Source organism: Dipodomys merriami, unplaced genomic scaffold (genome assembly GCF_024711535.1).
Source record: "Dipodomys merriami isolate MVZ:Mamm:240054 unplaced genomic scaffold, mDipMer1.0.p SCAF_142, whole genome shotgun sequence".
Lineage (NCBI taxonomy): Eukaryota > Metazoa > Chordata > Mammalia > Rodentia > Heteromyidae > Dipodomys > Dipodomys merriami.
In genome coordinates this window covers 2,559,223-2,577,065 of record NW_027202738.1, presented here as the reverse complement: position 1 = coordinate 2,577,065, position 17,843 = coordinate 2,559,223, and the positions used below count along the sequence as shown (strand labels likewise).

Sequence of the window (17,843 nt, the reverse complement as noted above, 5' to 3'; positions counted from 1 at the left end):
CGCTGCTCGCACCGCTCCGCTCCTCCTGCCGCACCTCTACACTGCTAGCCGAGGCCGGATAGAGGGGCACCGAGTCACCCAGCACCCCGGGGACAGTCGTGACGGCTGGGCTCGGCCTCCCTGCTCTGCTCCCGGGCTGACCTCCCCTCTCTCTCCTTCGCAGCCATACTGGAGTAACCGCTGCTAGAGCGCTTGCGGAAATGTCGGGGGCTCGGGCGCGCATGTGCGCTGAGCGCCACGCCGGCCCGCCTCCGCTGACTGACGTTGGGGAAAGTGGAGACGCCCCCAGCCGTGGTGCGGGCGGCGGCCGGTAGCGATGCACATGCGCACTGCAGCTTCGTGAGTCGGCGCCCCTGCGGACGAGTTTGGTTCTCTGCTGCAAGGAGAGGAAGGTTCCGAAGCCTCCCGAAGCCGAGCCCGCCGCGGCCCCGCCAGTGCCTGGCGCCGCCCGCCCGCTCGCCGCATGCCGCCCCGCCCCGCCGCGCGCACGGCCTTCGCCCTGTACAGCCCGCTTGTTCCCGAGCCCGTGAGCCGCAGACGCAGCGCTCCCGCAGCCTCCAGCTCCCGCAGCCTCCTCACCGCACTCAGCGCCACTTATTTAATGAAAGCAGAAGTAGACACGTGGGTGCGATGCCTTGTGATGCGTTTATCCTAATAAAATGCGAGCCTCCATCGTCCCGCGCGTGCCTTCCTGGCTCCCGGCGCCGGCCGTCCCGGGCTGCAGCCGGTCAATGGGGGACGGGGAGGGCGGGGCCACGAGCACGGCAGATCCCGTGTCATGGATAAAACCACGGACACGCAGGAAAGGCCACGGGGGCTTGGGGAGACGGCCTCGTAGCTACCGGTCCTGGGGCTCGAACTCGCGGCTGGGCGCGTCCGCTCTTGCGCTGTCGTCTCCCGTCCGGCCCTCGCGGGCTGCGCCGCCGCCTCTCACCTCGCTGCAGCGCCCGGCCCTCCGGCAGGGCTGACCCCGCGCCCGCCCGAGCTTCCTCGCTCAAGCCTGGTCTTCTTCCCCTGGGTGCCTGAGCCTCAGGCGGCCATGCTGGCTCAGCTCTTGGTGGGCATCACCGCCTGAGCCACGCCTCCGCCCCAGCGCCCTTCCGCAGGCGGCGGGGCGGCTGGACGCCGGCCTTTATTGCTGTTGATCCGCCTTCCTGGTAGCTGGGGTTACAGGCGCGCGCCCACGAGCCCAGCCCCTTCACGGCATGGGGCGGGGACGCGGACCCCGCAGCGACCTCGGGCCGAAGCCGCGGCCGTTGCGTGCCAGGCGCGCACCGCCTTTTCCTGGCCAGCCGCCCGGTGCCCCGCGTGCTCGCACCTCGTCGGCTTCTCCGGACGACCCAGGCGGAGGTGGGCGCCGTCGCTGCCCATCCAGACGTCCGCGGCCCCTGGCTTTGCGCGGCGGGCGCAGCCGGGCCTCACTGCATGCCGAACCACTGCTCCTGGTCGGCCCACTGCGCCGCCTCGCTGTCGCTGCCCTCCAGCTCCCCGTCCTCCCCGCTCCCTTCCATGTCGTCCACGTCTTCCTCCTGCGTGGCGTCCGTGGGGCTCTCCTCCTTCTCCATCTTCTGCATCCCCTCCAGAGACTTCTGGTCGTTGGGGTCCAAACTACGAGACAACACGAGCGGCCTGAGTCCCGGCCCCGCGCGGGGCGGCTCTCGAGCCGGGGTGTCCCGCCGGCCCGGCTCCCCGGTGTCGGGGCCGTGCTGCCCCGCCGCGTCCAGCGCGCTCTCGGGCTCTTCCCCGAGCTTTTCCCCTTCCCCGGCGGACACGAGGGGAATCCTTTCTAAAAAATGCGGGGGGGGGGGGGTGCGGGCGCGGGGTGCGGGGTGCGGGCGAGGGGTGGGGGTGCGGGCGAGGGGCGGGCGTGCGGGAGCCGGGCGCCGGGACTCCCGCGTCACCCGCAGAGGCACACGGCACTGCCGCGCACCCGCCGGCCCCTCCGCGGGCCCCTGCGGCCGTGGCGTCCACTCGGCCCGGTCGCGCTGGGCCGGCGCTCTCCCACTTGAGCCACGGCCCCAGCCGCCATGCCTTGGTCCTTTTTCCAGAGGGCCCACCTGAGCGCGATGCTGTACTGGTCCATGGCCTCCTGGTACTCGTTGACGGCCACCAGGAAGTCGCCGAGCAGGCGGTGCAGCACGCAGTCGCTCTGGTTGGCCAGCGCGCTCCTCAGCAGGCCGATGCCGTCCTCGTACTTCTGCTCCCGGCCTGGGGAGAAACCGGGCTCCCGTCCAGCCGCGCCCAGCCTCCCCTCCCCTCCTCTCCCCACCAGAATCCAACTGAAAACCCAGGCCGCGCGGGCCTGATGCACGGGGCCGCCATACCCGCACACCGACTGCACCACCGCCAAAGGAAGGCGCTGGCCGGGGCCAAACTAAACTTTTCTGTTATTGTTTTCTTGGTGCTGGGGCTTGAACTCAGTACCTTTTCACTCAAGACTGGTGCTTTACCACATGAACCTCGCTCCAACTTCAGCTCTTCAGTGGTTCGTTGGAGATAAGAATCTCTGGACTTTCATGACTGGGCTGGCTTTGAACCACAATCCTCAGATCAAAGCTTCTGATTAGCTAGGATTATAGTCCTGAGCCAGTGGCACCTAATATAAGCTTATTTTCCTTCTAACTTAACAGATATATATAATCCAAGCTTCGCAGGAGGCTAAAATCTGAGGATTGCAATTGGAAGCCAGCCCAGGGTTGGAAAGTCCATTAAAAGTCCTATCTCCAATGAACACCAAAAAGCCCTAAATAGAGCTGCTGCTCAAGTAGTAAGTACAGTGCTAGCCTTGAGCAGAAAACCCAAGTAAGGGACAGCACCCAGGCCCTGAGTTCAAGCCCCAAAAGTAGTGTGTATTGCCTGCGACACCTATAAACACATGCGTAAGATGGATGAAAAGAACAATGCAAAGCTGGGTGCTGGTGGCTCACGCCTACAATCTGAGGATCACAGTTCAAAGCCAGCCAGGGCAGGAATGTCTGTGAGACTTATCTCCAATGAAGCACCAGAAAACCCGAAGTGGCGCTGTGGCTCCAGTGGTAGAGCGCTCGCCTCGAGCTGAAGAGCTGAGGGACAGCGCCCAGGCCCAGAGTTCAAGCCCCACGACTGACAAAAAAAAATAAAAACCAAAAAAGCCAATACCCAATGGAAGGCTAGCTACAAGGGACATAACTCCAAACAGTTTAAACTGAAGCCAATTAGTTATGTTCAGCCCACACTAGCTCAGGACAACAAAGAAAGGACTGAAAGTGAGCTGAGCAGACCGTGTCGGCTCGTTTTAGGGCGTCCTGCCACATCTGCAGGCAGCGGAGGGGAGACACTCACTCAGCAGCTCCGCCTTCTTCACCACGGCCTTGATGTAGTCGGGCCTCTGGCTCAGCGCTTTATCTAGCAGCGTCTTGGCTTTCTCCTGCGTCACTGGGTCCTCCAGACACACGCTGGCGAGCAGCGTCAGCGTCTGCGCGTTTGCACCCAGAGTTTTGTACACATTGTTAGCCATCACCATGGCCTCTCGGATACTGTTAGAGGCGAGGTAACATTCGATGAGACCTGAAAAACAGCATCAAGAAGCCCACTCGCGGCCCGCTCTCCCCAGACAGCGAGCATCCAGCTCATCGGGGGAGGAAGGGCTGGCCAGGCAGTACACCATGGCGATCGGGCGGGAGCCGGCGCTCCCGGCACGGCGAGGGGCACAGCCTCCCGAGCGCGCTGCCAATGCACCTGCGGCTGGCGAGGGAGGCCGGCCATGCCCAAGAGCAGTGCCAGCTAGCCACAGCCCCTCGCTCCCAGAAGCCCGGGGATTCCAAGGAAACCGAGGCCCTCCAAGCGGCCGTGGCCGGCTGAGTGGCCGCTCGCTGGCCTGGGCTGGAGGAGCGCAGCGACACGCTCTGTGGGCGAAGAGAGAGACCAGAGGAGAACTTTCTGGCACGCATCAAACAAAAACACCAGAGGCCTAACTTCAGCGCTTCTGGCAGCTTCTCCAGCACACTCCTCCCCTCAGTACCTACCATTCCAGGGAAGGTGCTAGACCTACCTAGGGCCTGAACTTGGGGCCTGGATGCTGTCCCTGAGCTATACCACTTGAGCCACAGCTCTGCTTCTGGCTTTTTGGTGGTTAATTAGAGATACCAGCAGTTTTATAGTTTCTGCCTGGGCTGGCCTTGAACCAAGATCCTCAGCTCTTGGCCTCCTGAGTAGTTAGGACTACAAGTGTGACCAACGGTGCCCAACTTCACTCTTTTGTCAGTTGTAGGGTCTGAACTCTGGGCCTGGGCACTGTCCCTCAGCTCTTCAGCTCAAGGCTAGCGCTTTACCACTTGAGCCACAGCGCCACTTCCGGCTTTTTTTCCCCCTGCTTATGTGGTACTGAGGAATCGAACCCAGGGCCTCATGCATGCAAGGCAAGCGCTCTACCACTGAGCCACCTTCCCAGCCCCTCCTGGGATTACTTGTCCATTCCTCTAGAAAACACTTTAAAGGAGCGGCACCTCATGAGGCCTATTGTAGCGGCTGAGTCGCACGGCGTGGCGGGCACTCAGCTCCCTGTGGGCTTCCTGGGTTGGTTCACGTGAATTTATGACGTGAGGTGGCAGAGCAGCGCTGGGACAGCGGCCATGCTGGCGCTCGAGGGGACAGCCCGGCCTGCTAACCCTGCCTCGTGGCTACAGAGCCGCCCTGAGACCCCAGCTCTGCCCAAGCGAGGCGCCAGTGAAGAGCAAAAGCGTCACTAAGTGACCCTCAAAGTTCTCATCAGTCCTGGGCTACATCTGAGGGGAAAAAGGGGGACCAAGAAATCTGCCTCAGAGACCCCTCATCAAAACCCAGGGGGGGAAAAAAAGATGAGATAAATAGATTCTGAGAAGCATGAGGTGGAAACACCAGGGAAAGCTAAAATGGATGCCAAGTGCCACACACAGTGTTCTCAGTCTTCCTCACAACAGCATTACCTGAGATCCTCAAAAAATACCAAGGCTGCAGGTGTGGCGCATGCCTGTAATCTCCGCCTGAGAAGGTGAGCGGATGCTGATGAAGGCCAGCCACGCCAGGGCTCGGCAGCGTGGCGGCACACGGCGGAGCTGTGCGGGCCGAGCGGCCGTCCTCACCTGGACACAGCGGCCCCTCCCCCAAAAAGGAAACACACACTCCCCGCCTCACCTTCATAGCAGTCCAAGCGGCAGGGTGCAAGCCGTATGGCCTCCCGGAAGTGGATGATTGCCTCCTGGACTCTGCCCATGTTCCGCAGCGCCGCTCCCTTCAGCAGCAGAGCCTGCACGCTGTTACTGTTCAGCTGAATGGCCTTGGCGCCCAAGTACAGTGCCCGGGAGTAGCGTTTGCTATAGAAGCTGTGGCACCTGGGGGAGAAAAAAAAACAAAACCCACCAGATCACCACAGTCACCTGCGAGGCGATCATAGAGAAACCACGTGTCACCTGAGAAAACACAGGGAAATCACAGGTCATCTGAGGGGAGACCACAGGGCAATCCCGTGTCATCTGGGAGAGGCTATAAAGGCACTGGAGCTAGGTGGCAGTCCCAGCACCAAGGATGCAGGCACTGCAAGTCCTAGGCCCGTCTAGACTACTCAGGGTCTCTCAAAATGAAGAAAACACATCCACAGGACAGAGAAGGCCCTCCACGCAAGCTTTGTTACAAGCCGTGCTTATTGCATGGTTATTAACAATAAATGATTTAAAAAGGGGGTGGCCGGTGCCGGTGGCTCATGTTTGTAATCCTAGCTACTCAGAAGGCTGAGATCTGAGGATCATGGTTCAAAGCCAGGCCCAGCAGGAAAGTCTGGGAGACTCTTATCTCCAATAAACCATCAGAAAACCAGAAGCGGCGCTGTGGCTCAAGTGGCAGAGCGCTCGCCTTGAGCTGAAGAGTGCAGGGACAGCGCCCAGGCCCAGAGTTCAAGCCCCATGCCCAACTCCCCCACCCCCTCCCAAAAAAAAACAGGGTGGGGCTGGGAAGGTGGCTCAGTGGTAGAGCACTTGCCTTGCAATGCATGAGTCCCTGGGTTCGATTCCTCAGCACCATATAAACAGAAAAAAAAAGCAGGAAGTGGTGCTGTGGCTCAAGTGGTAGAGCGCTAGCCTTGAGCTGAAGAGCTGAGGGACAGCGCCCAGGCCCAGAGTTCAGGCCCCGTGACCAGACCCAAAAATAAAAAAAAAAAAATGGTGGGGTGAGGATCTTGACACAGGAGAAGAAAAAAATAAGGAAAAGCACCTGACAATCTAGATGTAAGTTACAACCGAAAGACACTGAAGAACTATTTGTACACCTAAAACTAAGTGAGCACCAACATGGGCTGCAGCTGCTGTTTTGAGGCGCTGGGGTGGCAAGGAAGGAACTTCTTGCAAACCAGGCAAATGCTCTGCCCGAGCCAGCGCCGTGGTCAGCGGGCAGCAGCTCAGGGGCAGTGCGCGTGCCACGCCTTCCCCGCCCCACGGGCCCTCCGCTAAGGAACCACCGAGAGCAGAGAACATGCCACCCACGGCAGGTGTGACTACTCTCTGACCCGAGAGTCCCACCTCCTCCAGCTGACAGAAAGCACGCGAAGACAGACGGCAAGGGACACAGCCGTACCCAGACACCACCCAGGGCTCTGCGTGCTGGTCAGAAATATTGAAAAGGCGGCAGCCGAGATTCTCCACATCTTCCAGCCGCCCTTCTCGCGCCAGCAGGTAGCCATACACATCCATCCCTGAAAGGACAGGGAACAAGACGCGCTTTAACCAGGGCATCAAGTCCTGGGACCTCAGTAAAGGCGAGGAGGGGACATGTCCCCACTCCAAGGCTCCAGGGCCCGTGGCCAGCCCTCTCGCCAGCAGACCTCCCACTCTCCCACAAAGCGACCACGGAAAGCCAGGGCGCTGGTGCTGGGGCACCCCTGGGATCTCAGCAGGCGAAGGTGGAGGCAGGAGGTCTTGAGTTTGAGGCCAGCCTAAACTACATAGCAACACCTTCTCAGAAAGCATGAAGCGTCAAAAAGGACATCCCGTGGTGGGTCCAGGCGCCAGCTCCAAGCCCACAGCTGCCACCAGACCAGCACTTCCAGCGCCCTACATCTGACCCGTATGTGCGGCCTGCTTTTCGGGTCTTCCTTCCCACAGCTGCGAGCATGCGCGCGGGCACGCAGAGCCACGGCCACAGAGCCACTGGTGCCCAGGCCTTCCCATCCAAGGTGACACGTCTTTCCAATCTGCTCCTAACTTCTGCTTCATTTCACTTTCTTCAACATCTGTTCCCTTACTCCCCTTGCATGCTTTTATCACACTAGGGAGACAGGTAAACCACATGCCCCAAAAGGATACCGAGGGTCCAGGGTGCCATCCACGTCCTCCCGCAGGCACATCGCAAACTCGGAATTCCTAAGCTACGATACCCCGCCCCCTCCAAAAGAGAAAAAAATCCAAATAACGGCCTGTGAGATGAAACTTGAATTCGAGAAAAAAAATACTACTCAGAAGTGTTAGAGACATGCGTCAGAAGACTATTGTAATAAATCTTAGAAAAATCTTTCTTGACAGATGGTATCAGAGCCAGGCACTGGTGACTCACACCTGTAATCCTAGCTGATCAAGAGGGTAAAATCTAAGGATCGTGGCTTGAAATTAACCCAGGCAGACAATCCAGGAGATTCTGATTTCCACCAGCAAAATATCAACCTGGAGGCGTGGCCAAAAGTGGTCCAGCACCAGCTGTGAGTAAAGAAAGCTGAGTAACAGGTCAAGTGTGCAATTCCAAGCTCCAGCACACTCACACACACACAAACTGACACTTTCTCTAGTGACCTCCCCTAATCTACCCTCTAGAGCCACGCTCACCTGGTTCCAGGGCGACTCACCTTTTATCAGATAAGGATCTAACATCTGAGCCTGCTCGAACTTCAGGACGGAGTTTTTGCTGTCTCCAGCTCTGAAGTACAGGTCCGCTAAGCTTCCCAGCAGGTCCACATTATCCCGCAATAAAGACTTTTTCTCCAGTGAACTAGAAAGACACATCGCAAACCTTCAAAACTGTTCTAAATCTGGGGCATACGCATACTGTTTTCTGCATGACTTTTTTAATGATAAATTTAAACGAACTGTGATTATTCCATATGCTTATTCTGAGCTTATGGTTTTAAGTCAGACAGGACAGGAAAGAAAACATACAATGAAGCAGAGGTTGCTCACTAGCCAGAAAGAGCTTTCTGGTAGTTTCTCAGAGGACGACAGCCATGGTGCTCGTTTCTGCAGCACATCCACTGAAACGGCCACGCCACGGAGAAGATCAGCAAGGCCCTGCCTGCGCAAGGGCGGAGGGTCCAGATAAAAAAAATGTAATGCCATTTGCAGCCACTTCCTATTCAACTGGAGGACCGCATCACACCAGACAAACCCGTCCTCTCACCCGCACGCTTCACTTCACAGTCAAGAGAAGTCTGTCTCAAGAATACAACGTAGGCCAGGCGCTGTAAGCAGCATGGCTTCTGGGGAGACCACGAAGCTCTGCTTCCCGGCGTGCAGGACCCATCATGGCAGTCTGCTTTTTGCGGCTGACTGCACAGAGCTGAACTTAGTGCAGCCATCCATCCATACAGCTTTCCAAGAGAGACATTACATTTGTGATTGTTACATTAAGACAATCAAAGCCCAAAGACAACTTGGCTGCAACACCAGGCCCTCCGACTCTCCTCACCAATACCCATGACGCCTAATACACATGCATGCTTGCACACACATGTGTATGTTCGTTCGTACGTACACACGTACGTGTACACACGCACGCACGCCTAGACAAGAAGGGTCTAGGCTCACTGGGCTCCGGCCGGGGCGCTCACCAGATGGTATTGATCGCTCTTGAGTTGTCGCCAGTGTGTACAAAGGCATAGGCCTTGATCCACACAGACAGCCAGTCCAGGTTAGGCACCGTCTGGATCACATTCATGGTCATGGACGCCACCTCTGCCCCTTTGACAGACAGGGACAGCAGACCTAGAGCCCAACAAAAAGCGGACAGTGGCAGTGAGGTGGAGCACTGGCCCACAGCGCAGGCTCCCAGCAACCCCATCCTCATGCTGAGCAGCAGAGGAGGGAAAGCCACGCTTCATTTGTGGTGCTAGGCACTGAAACCAGGGCCTTGGGTACGCTAAGCATGCACTACCACTGAGCTACACCCCAACCCTGCAAGACCACAGTACAAGATTTTCTTGAGCGAATGTGTGAATGCAGGGACCTTTTCTGTTTTGCACTACTCAAGTTTGAAATCAGGGCTTCACACTTGCTAGGCAGGTGGTGTTTGAACACTAGAGCCCTATCTCCAGCCCAGCAAGAAACTTAAAAAGCTCCAAGCGTGCCCCAAGTGGCAGAGTGCTAGCCTTGAGCAAAAAAAACTCAGGGACAGGACTCAGGCCCTGAGTTCAAGCCCCAGGACCAGAACAAAACAAAATTGTATTCTAAGCCATGACTGAGAAGTGGCGCCTTCAACAATACACAGTGGAAGCTGGGCACCAGTAGCTCACATCTGTCATCTTGGCTGTTCAGGAGGCTGAGATCTGAGGGTCACAGTTCAAACCCAGCCCTGGCAGGAAAGGCCGTGAGACTCATCCCCAATTAACCCCCAGAAAACCACCAGAAGTGGAACCATGGCTCAAAGTGGTGGAGTGCTAGCCTTGAGCTCAGGGACAGCACCCAGGCCCTGAGTTCCAGCTTCACAACCAATTAAGAACAAAAAACAAAAAAAAAACAGTGGAACCAAACAACATGGCCTTTACCTAGAATGGCATCCAAGGCCAGCGGGCACTGGCGCAGGACCTCCTTGTAGCTGGTGACCGAAGGGCGCTCCTGGCCAGCCTTCTTGTACAAGTTTGCCAGCATCATATTTATCTGCATGAGCACAAACAAAACAGGAAAACACGCATACCTACAAAGAAAATAGCTCACCGGGAAAATGCTGGTTTTTATTGCTGGGAAATGTGTCCATTCTCCAAACCAAGAAATTACTGCTATCTTTGTTGTTCTCCCATCCCAGAGGGAAAGCACGTTATCCTCTCTCCTCGAACTGAATGTTCAGTAGTGTTGGGACCAAGATGCTATTCATGTGGAGAACGTTCTAGAGTTCCAATTAAGATGAGCTACTTGGGAAGTATTCAAGCGGATTTCTGTTAAACTCAATTAATATTGTGGCATAAGAAGGTGAACTCGCAAACAGTTGGTTAGGAAGGGTCATATTTCCCCTCACCAAAGGGAATGGCTATGGCCAAGGGTAAAACGCCGGCCTTCATTAGACAACTAGACCCATGGCTGGAATCCGGCCTTTTTAACACTCAAAACTCTGACCTGCCAAAAGTAATGCTATAATCAACTCAAACTCATCTTCAGCCATACTATTGAAATCCAATAAATGCAGATGGATACAAGAGTTTTAGTACAACTTAAATATGAAGCTAAATAAAGCTATCTTAAAGTAATGCTTCCTAAAAGCTCACGTGAGAAAATCTACAAGTGCCAAATAATGTAGAAATTACATTCTCTGCTACATGTAGGAACTATCTTAAGTCTCCAAACACAGAAAACAGGGCTGGAATTAGAGTTCAGTGGCAGAGTTTAAACCCAGTATGTTGAAGAACCTGGGTTCAATCCCTAGCATAAAGCAAACAAACAAAAACTCCCTTAAACAACACAGAAAATAACTAACTCTTTAATACCAGTACCTACTTAAACATATTCCCTTAAGTCTAGTTACCCATTAGTTTAGGAACACTTGGATCAAGTCCTAACTAAAATGAACTAGGTCCCCACTGCTTAGATTCTTAAAGGTCACGTGGGTTTACAAAGACACCTTTCCTGTAAATTCCTCATTGTCAAGCTCAAAGTAGATAACGTTTCTTCAATAAAACAAGGAGAGCAGCTGCCATGAGACTGCGGCGAACACTAAACACGGCCGCGTGCAGACTCGGGCCTATCACTGTTCTCCTAACTAGTATTTTTTAAAGCATTTTCACTTTTAGAGTGTAGTTCAGTGGCAGAATGCTTGCCTAGCCAGGCACCAGTGGCTCACAACTGTAATCCTAGCTTCTCAGGAGACTAAGAAGGGTCACAGTTCAAAGCCAGCCTGGGCAGTTAAGTCCATGAGACTCTTATCTCTAATAAACAACCAGAAAACTGGAAATGGCGCTGTGGCTCAAGTGGTAGAGTGCTTGTCTTGTTGAAGAGCTCAGGGACAGCATCCAGATCCAGAGTTCAAGCCCCAGGACCAAACCCCCCCCCCCCAAAAAAAAATGCTTGCCTAGAATACAATGGATTCTATCTCCAGCACAGAAGGAAACAAGAGGGGTTTTTTTGTTTTGTCTTTTTTTTTTTTTGTCGGTCGTGGGGCTTGAACTCTGGGCCTGGGCGCTGTCCCTCAGCTCTTCAGCTCAAGGCGAACGCTCTACCACTTGAGCTACAGCGCCACTTCCGGTTTTCTGGTGGTTTATTGGAGATAGGAGTCTCACGGTCTCTCCTGCCCGGGCTGGCTTTGAACCGCGATCCTCAGATCTCAGCCTCCTGAGTAGCTAGGATTACAGGCGTGAGCCACCAGCACCTGGCTGTTTTGTCTTTTTTGTCAGTTTTGTCAGCTGTGGCGGAACTCTGGGCCTGAGCGCTGTCCCTCAGCTCTTCAGCTCACGGCTAGTGGCCTACCACTTGAGCCACAACACCACTTCTGGCTTTTTTCTGCGTATGTGGTGCTGAGGAATCGAACCCAGGGCCTCATGCATGCGAGGCAAGCACTCTACCCCTGAGCCACATTCCCAGCCCACAAGAGGTATTTTTACATACATGAACTTTAGTTTCACAAAAAAGAATTTACCAATATCCTCATTTTTAGAGATGCTGTAGGCACAAACTGAAGACCCCACATCTGGTTCCGGTAAGATGCACACCCTGTACTGTATGTAATGTGCCGCCAGCACCAGCACAGCCCTTCTCTATACAAGACCAAGTCCAAGGTGACCGCGTAGTCCTGATTATGTATAACAATTATTCCATTATTAAATGAGTGTTTTGTAGACCATTATTCCCTATAGCAAGCAACAGCAAAGACAGCTCTTACAGCACTGACCAACCACCTCTCCATCAGTGGGGAACAAAGTAAGGATGTGCGACACAGTGTTCAGACTTCCTAATGTATCTCACAAACAGAAACAGGCCTGAGTGGGCTGAGGAGGAAGAAAACAAGGAACAAACAACTTACTTTGGGGGTTCTCTGTCGGGAAGGGATCCCGTCAAGTATGGCAATGGCATCTTTATCTTGTTTCAGCATCGTATAACATTCAGCCATTTTGTATTTTACTTCAATCTCAGATGGAAGACACTAAGAGATAATGAAAACAAATGTTATTACTAAATATGATCTCAAAGCCAAGTGCAGTAGCTCAAGACTATAACCCCAGTTACCTGGGAGAAGGCAGAGATTGAGGGGCTGCAGTTCAAAGCCAGCCTGAGCATAAGCATCGGCAGGATTAGATGGGTAATTCTACTCACCCAGGAGACTGATGGTGGTTCAAGCTCACACAGCAAAGTATGAGAGACTCCATCTCCAAAATAACCAACAAAAATCTGATGGGAGCATGGCTAATGGCAGGGCATCTGCCTAGCAAGCACAGCCCCACGACGGGCCAAAAGAAAAAAAAAAAAAAAAAAAGACCAACCAGCACTGAAAACAAAATTATTTTAGTCTCTCTCTATTAAAAGAAGTCATAGGGGCTGGGAAGGTGGCTCAGTGGTAGAGCGCTTGCCTTGCATGTATGAGGCCCTGCGTTCGATTCCACAGTACCACATAAGCAGAAAAAGCTAGAAGTGGCGCTGTGGCTCAAGTGGCAGAGCACTAGCCTTGAGCTGAAGAGCTGAGGGACAGCGCCCAGGCCCAGAGTTCAGGCCCCATGACCAGCAAAAAAAAGAAAAAAAAAGTCCTAATTCTATTTTTGATTACCTGGCTTTGTGGCGTAGATGCTGAATTTCCGGTTGAAGGCCTCACTTTTGAAGTTTTACTTAGCGCTTTCTTCTGCTGCAAAGCCATGGTATACTTGCTCACAGCATTCCGATATTCTTTGTCATGAAAGAGAGAATCTGCATGGTATACCAAGAGCTGGAACTTCTGAGATGGAGAGAGTAACTCTCTAGAAACAAAGAAAGTGTACGCACACCTTAGAGTTCACAGAAGCCTGGCACACAAGAAAGTCAGCGTGACTTAAGTACCAGTCCCTAAAATGAGAGGCACCACTCCATGCAAGTATGAGGTCAACACATCTACACAATCAAATGTTTTATTACCAAGGTGATATACAGAGGGGTTACACTTACATAAGCAAAGTAATAAGTACATTTCTTTGTTTTGTTTTTGTGCCAGTCCTGGAGCTTGAACTCAGGGCCTGGGCACTGTCCCTGAGCTTCTTTTGCTCAAGGCTAGCACTCTATCACTAGAGCCATAGTGCCATTTCCGGCTTTTTCTGTTTACATGGTACTGAGCAATCACACCCATGGTTTCATGCATGCTAGGTAAGCAATCTACCACCAAGCCACATTCCCAGCCCATAAGTACATTTCTTGTCAACCTTGTTACCCCTTCCCTCCCTCATTTTTCTCCTACTTTCCCGCCCCCCCCCCCCCATTTCCAACATACTGTCTGTGACTATCTGTTGCACTGGTTCCCCCTTGTCCTTTGTCTCACCATTCTGCTGTTCCACATCCCTTCCCTAATCAGATAAACGTATATACGATACCAGGGTACCAAAATCAAATACAGTGGCAACAGGGGAGCTTTTTTAATTCATAAGCAATGATACCTATAAATCAAATCCGATAATATAGAGAAAACCTAACACGCCCTTTCTCCTACTTTTTAATCCAAGTCTGTTATCCACCCATTTACACTCTTTAATGTCAGTATCAAGTTTGCGTTTTCTTTTTGTTTTGTTTTGTTTTTTTTTTGGTCCTGGTCCTAGTGCTTGACTGAACTCGGCCTGAGCGCTGTCTCTGAGTTTTTTACTCAAGGCTAATGTTCCACCACTTGAGCCACAGCTCCACTTCTGGCTTTCTGGTAGTTAATTGGAGACCAGAGACTCATGGACTTTCCTGCCCCGGGTGGCTTCAAACTATAATCCTTAGATTTCAACCTCCTGAGTTACCTCTAGGCATCAGCCACCAGCACCTGACTTCAATATCAAGTGTTACGGGTATAATACTGACAAAGGAGAGCAAGCCCAGACTTAACCCAAAGAAAGGTTGAAGGCCTAGGAAAGAAACTTTACTTCCTCCCCACATAAGTAAAAAGGCCAGTGGTCAAGTATATGCTAGAATGCATCTTTGTGCATTGATTTGATTCCCAGCACAATGGAAGAAAAGAGGGAAGATGAGAGGGAAGAGAGGGAAGGGGAAGGAGATTTAAAAAGAAAAAAAGAAAGAAAGGCAGGCTGAATAAACGCTGGATATAAAGTTTCAAAAAGGGAACTAACTGCTGGGGGTTTGGCTCCATGGACCAGTGCCTATCTGCCTGCAGTCCTGGGTTTGAGACCCAGCACCCCAACACAAACACAGCAGAGCCAGTGGCTCAACACCTCCTGAGGCTAAGAAGCTGCCAACTAAACTCACACGGAGCAGCCTGGGCCAGCTTCTGTGAGTCTAGGCAGTCATCAATCGGCTTCAAACCATGCTGTAACATCTTGAAGCGGCAAGAATGATGACTAGCACGTCCCTCCCCAATAATGGAAAACACGCTTTGACTTGGTACCAGGAGAGAGTTCGCAAATAAACAGTGCCTGCCAACAGCGAGCAGGCTCCTCACTCGCACCCGGAGGTGCTCAACATCTCTCCTTTACTAAAGTGAGGTCCAACGCACACGAGTGGGAATGAAATGGGAAGTAATAGCTGCACTGCTGTCAAGTCACCAACCTCTCTGACCTAAGCTGCTCCAGAGCTGCCAAACACCAGTTGGGGGCAGAGATTCACAGCAATGCCAGCCAGCTGTGGTGGGATGGAATGGAGTCTCTTCCAAGTCAGCGGACCAGGGGTCCTAAGGACACAGGGTCTCCACTTCCAATGTACAAACTCGGGACAGTACCTCATCTCCCTTAGGCTATAAGAATGTCCTTAGGATATGAGTACTGGTCACACAGACCTGTCTCCAGTTGGTGGCTCACACCTGTAATTCTAGCTACTCAGGAGGCTGAGATCTGAGAATCCTTAACCGTTAAAAATCCAATTAACCGATAAGATTCTGGTTCAAGTAGTAGAGCGCCAGTCAAGAAACTATGGAAGGCTGGGAAGGTGGCTCAGTGGTAGAGTGCCTGTCTTGCATGCATGAGGCCCTGAGTTTGAGTCCTCAGGACCACATAAGCAGAAAAAGCCAGAGGTGGTGCTATGGCTCAAGTGGTAGAGCGCTAGCCTTGAGCTGAAGAGCTGAGGGACAGCGCCCAGGCCCAGAGTTCAGGCCCCACGACCGACAAAGGAGAGAGAGGGAGGGGAAGGAGGGGGAGGGAGAGGGAGGGAGAGGAGGGAGGGAGAGGAGGGAGAGGGAGAGAGAAGGAGGGAGAGGCAGGGGGAGGGGGAGAGGGGGGGGAGAGAGAGAGAAGCTATCAACAGTTCGAGAACCTGAGTTCTAAGCCCCAGTACAGGCAACACACACACACACACACACACACACACACACACACACACACACACACACACACACACACACACGCACACGCACACGCACACGCTGCTGTAGGAAAGCAAGGCAGTGGTAATCCTTTTAGAGTCTTCCTGTCAACGGGCTGAGAGCTCAGCTGGAGCCTGAACCGGGAGGCTGCGCTCAAGGGAGGATTCGAAGCAGCAAGTACGAAGACGGAGGGTGGCGGACGAGCCCCTGCGGCTCACGCCCCAATCGCAGCCGGAGCTCGGTGCGGGCGACCAGCCACCAAAACGTGGCCACCGGAGACGCAGCCTCGGCGGGGGGCCCCGGCCCCGGCCCCGCGGGCAGGGCGCGCGGCCCGCCACGTCCTCGCCCCGGCCGCGCCCCGCCCCGCCCTCCGGGCCCAGGCCTCGGCCTCCCGCCGCTCCACCCCGCTCCCGCCTCCACTCACGGGTTGTTGTTACTCATGGTGAGCAGCAAGCTGCTGAGGAGCCGCACGTTGGAGTGCAGCCCCGCGGCCGCCATGTCCCGCACGTGGTCGATCACGCTCATGGTGCGCGGCGGGCGCGGGCCTCGGCGGCGACGGCAGCGCGGAAGGCCGGTAGCGGAGCCTCAGGGAAGACCCCGCAATGGCGGCGGCGCCGGGGTCCATCGGGTCCACACGTGGCACCGCCCCCGAGGGCGCGGGTGACTACCGCAGTGCCTGCGCTGAGCGGAAATGGCGTCTGCGTGCGGCCAGCTTGCCTGAGCGCGTACCTCGGGGAAAAAGGCGTCTCCGTGGGGGACTTGACGTGAAGAGCGGGCCGGGCTGAGAGAACTTCGCACCAGCATGAGATACGTAGGATTTCTTAGTAATAAAGACAGATACCACGGAGGGGCGGGGGAATTTCGACAGCTGATATTAAACATTTTCTTCAGGCGCCGAGGACAGACCTGACGGTTGGCCGCTCGCGCATGCGCAGCGGGAGGCGGGCGCCGGGCGGGAGGCGCCACGCCCCCTCGCCCCCGGCCGCCGGGGTCCGCCGGCTGGCACGCCTCCCCCGCATTTTTAATTAGTGTTCTGACCTTGGTACTTCCACCTGTGCCAACAGCGACGTCGATGGGACGCCCTCGTCTGACTAGGCGCGCAGGCGGGAGGCGTGGCTTCCCTGTGGAATACGTGGCCAGAGCAACGTGAGCGGAGGCCGGGCCCACGCGCGGGCAGGCATCACGACCGCCAGCCCGTCCCTCAGGGTCACGTTCATAAAGAGCTCCAGCCGGGCGCCGCTGGCTCACGCCTGCCATCCCAGCTACCCCGAGGCTGAGCGGAGGCTGGCGGTTCAAAGCCAGCCTGGGCAAAACAAGCCTAAGACGCTTAGCTTCAGCCAAGCGCCAAAGAGCCTCTAGGACCCGGCCTGGGTGTCGTCCCTTAGCTCTTCTGAGCAAGGCTGCTGTTCTACTACTGGCTCCGCTTCTGGCTTTTTGGTGGTTAAGTGGAGGTAAGAGTCTCATGACCTTCCTGTCTGGGCTGGCTTCATGTCATTCTCAGGTCTCAGCCTCCTGAGTAGCTAGGATGACAGGTGGGAGCCACCTGCACCTGACATTGATGTTATACCAACAAGGGCATATATAACATTCACTTGGAACACACAAGAGATTTCTGCGCGTGGCTAAAGTTTTTTCTTCTTTGTAGAACCATCTTCTAAAATGGTAACTTGGAGCTGGGCGCTGGTGGCTCACGCCTGTCATCCTAGCTACTCAGGAGGCTGAGATCTGAAGACCACCGTTCAAAGCCAGCCTGGGCACAAAAGTCCATAAGACTCTCCTCTCCAGTTAACAACCAAAAAACACGAAATGGAGCTGTGGCTCAAGTGGTAGAGTGCTCACCCTGAGCACAAAAGCATAGGAACAGCGCCCAGGCCAAGCCCCCAGGACCAGCACAAAACAGACAACAAAAATGAGAATTTTGGAGCTGGGAGGGATGTTCTTTTATTGGCCACGAACTCTTGGTAAGCCCGGTCATAGATGCAGAAGGAAGTGGATCTCTTGAGGGTTGAGGAAAAACATTAGAAGAGCGATTTATAAATGTCAGTGCTCTGCACCACCTCCTCTCCAAACATCCCACACCCTCCTAAGAGGAAAATCTCTCCCAGATGTGCTACATAGCTTTCTTAGATCTGTCTTTCTTGTAGGGGAGGAGGAAACACAACAACATACAAATTGCTCCAAGG

At 54.4% G+C, this 17,843-nt stretch overlaps 2 protein-coding genes across 3 annotated transcripts in view; one reads left to right on the top strand and one right to left on the bottom strand.

Annotated features, from left to right (window-relative positions):
• The window catches only part of LOC138826397 (sarcoplasmic/endoplasmic reticulum calcium ATPase 2), a 43,638-nt gene extending 42,961 nt beyond the window's left edge, over positions 1 to 677 (top strand). For both annotated transcript variants that reach the window (XR_011371702.1, XM_070021526.1), the window contains exon 21: positions 164 to 677. Coding sequence is in view for 1 of the 2 variants with exons in the window: in XM_070021526.1 (XP_069877627.1) it covers positions 164 to 177 (14 nt within the window). In the remaining variant the exon portion in view is untranslated. The remainder of the gene's footprint in view (positions 1 to 163) is intronic.
• On the bottom strand, positions 627 to 16,285 carry LOC138826399 (anaphase-promoting complex subunit 7-like). Its single transcript, XM_070021532.1, is given in 12 exon segments — positions 627 to 1,608; positions 2,058 to 2,208; positions 3,322 to 3,546; positions 5,152 to 5,348; positions 6,583 to 6,700; positions 7,844 to 7,986; positions 8,822 to 8,975; positions 9,755 to 9,866; positions 12,217 to 12,336; positions 12,955 to 13,141; positions 16,085 to 16,195; positions 16,197 to 16,285. Coding segments are annotated over 12 exon segments (1,797 nt in total). The 3' UTR covers positions 627 to 1,418.
• Between the last annotated feature and the right edge of the window lie 1,558 nt (positions 16,286 to 17,843).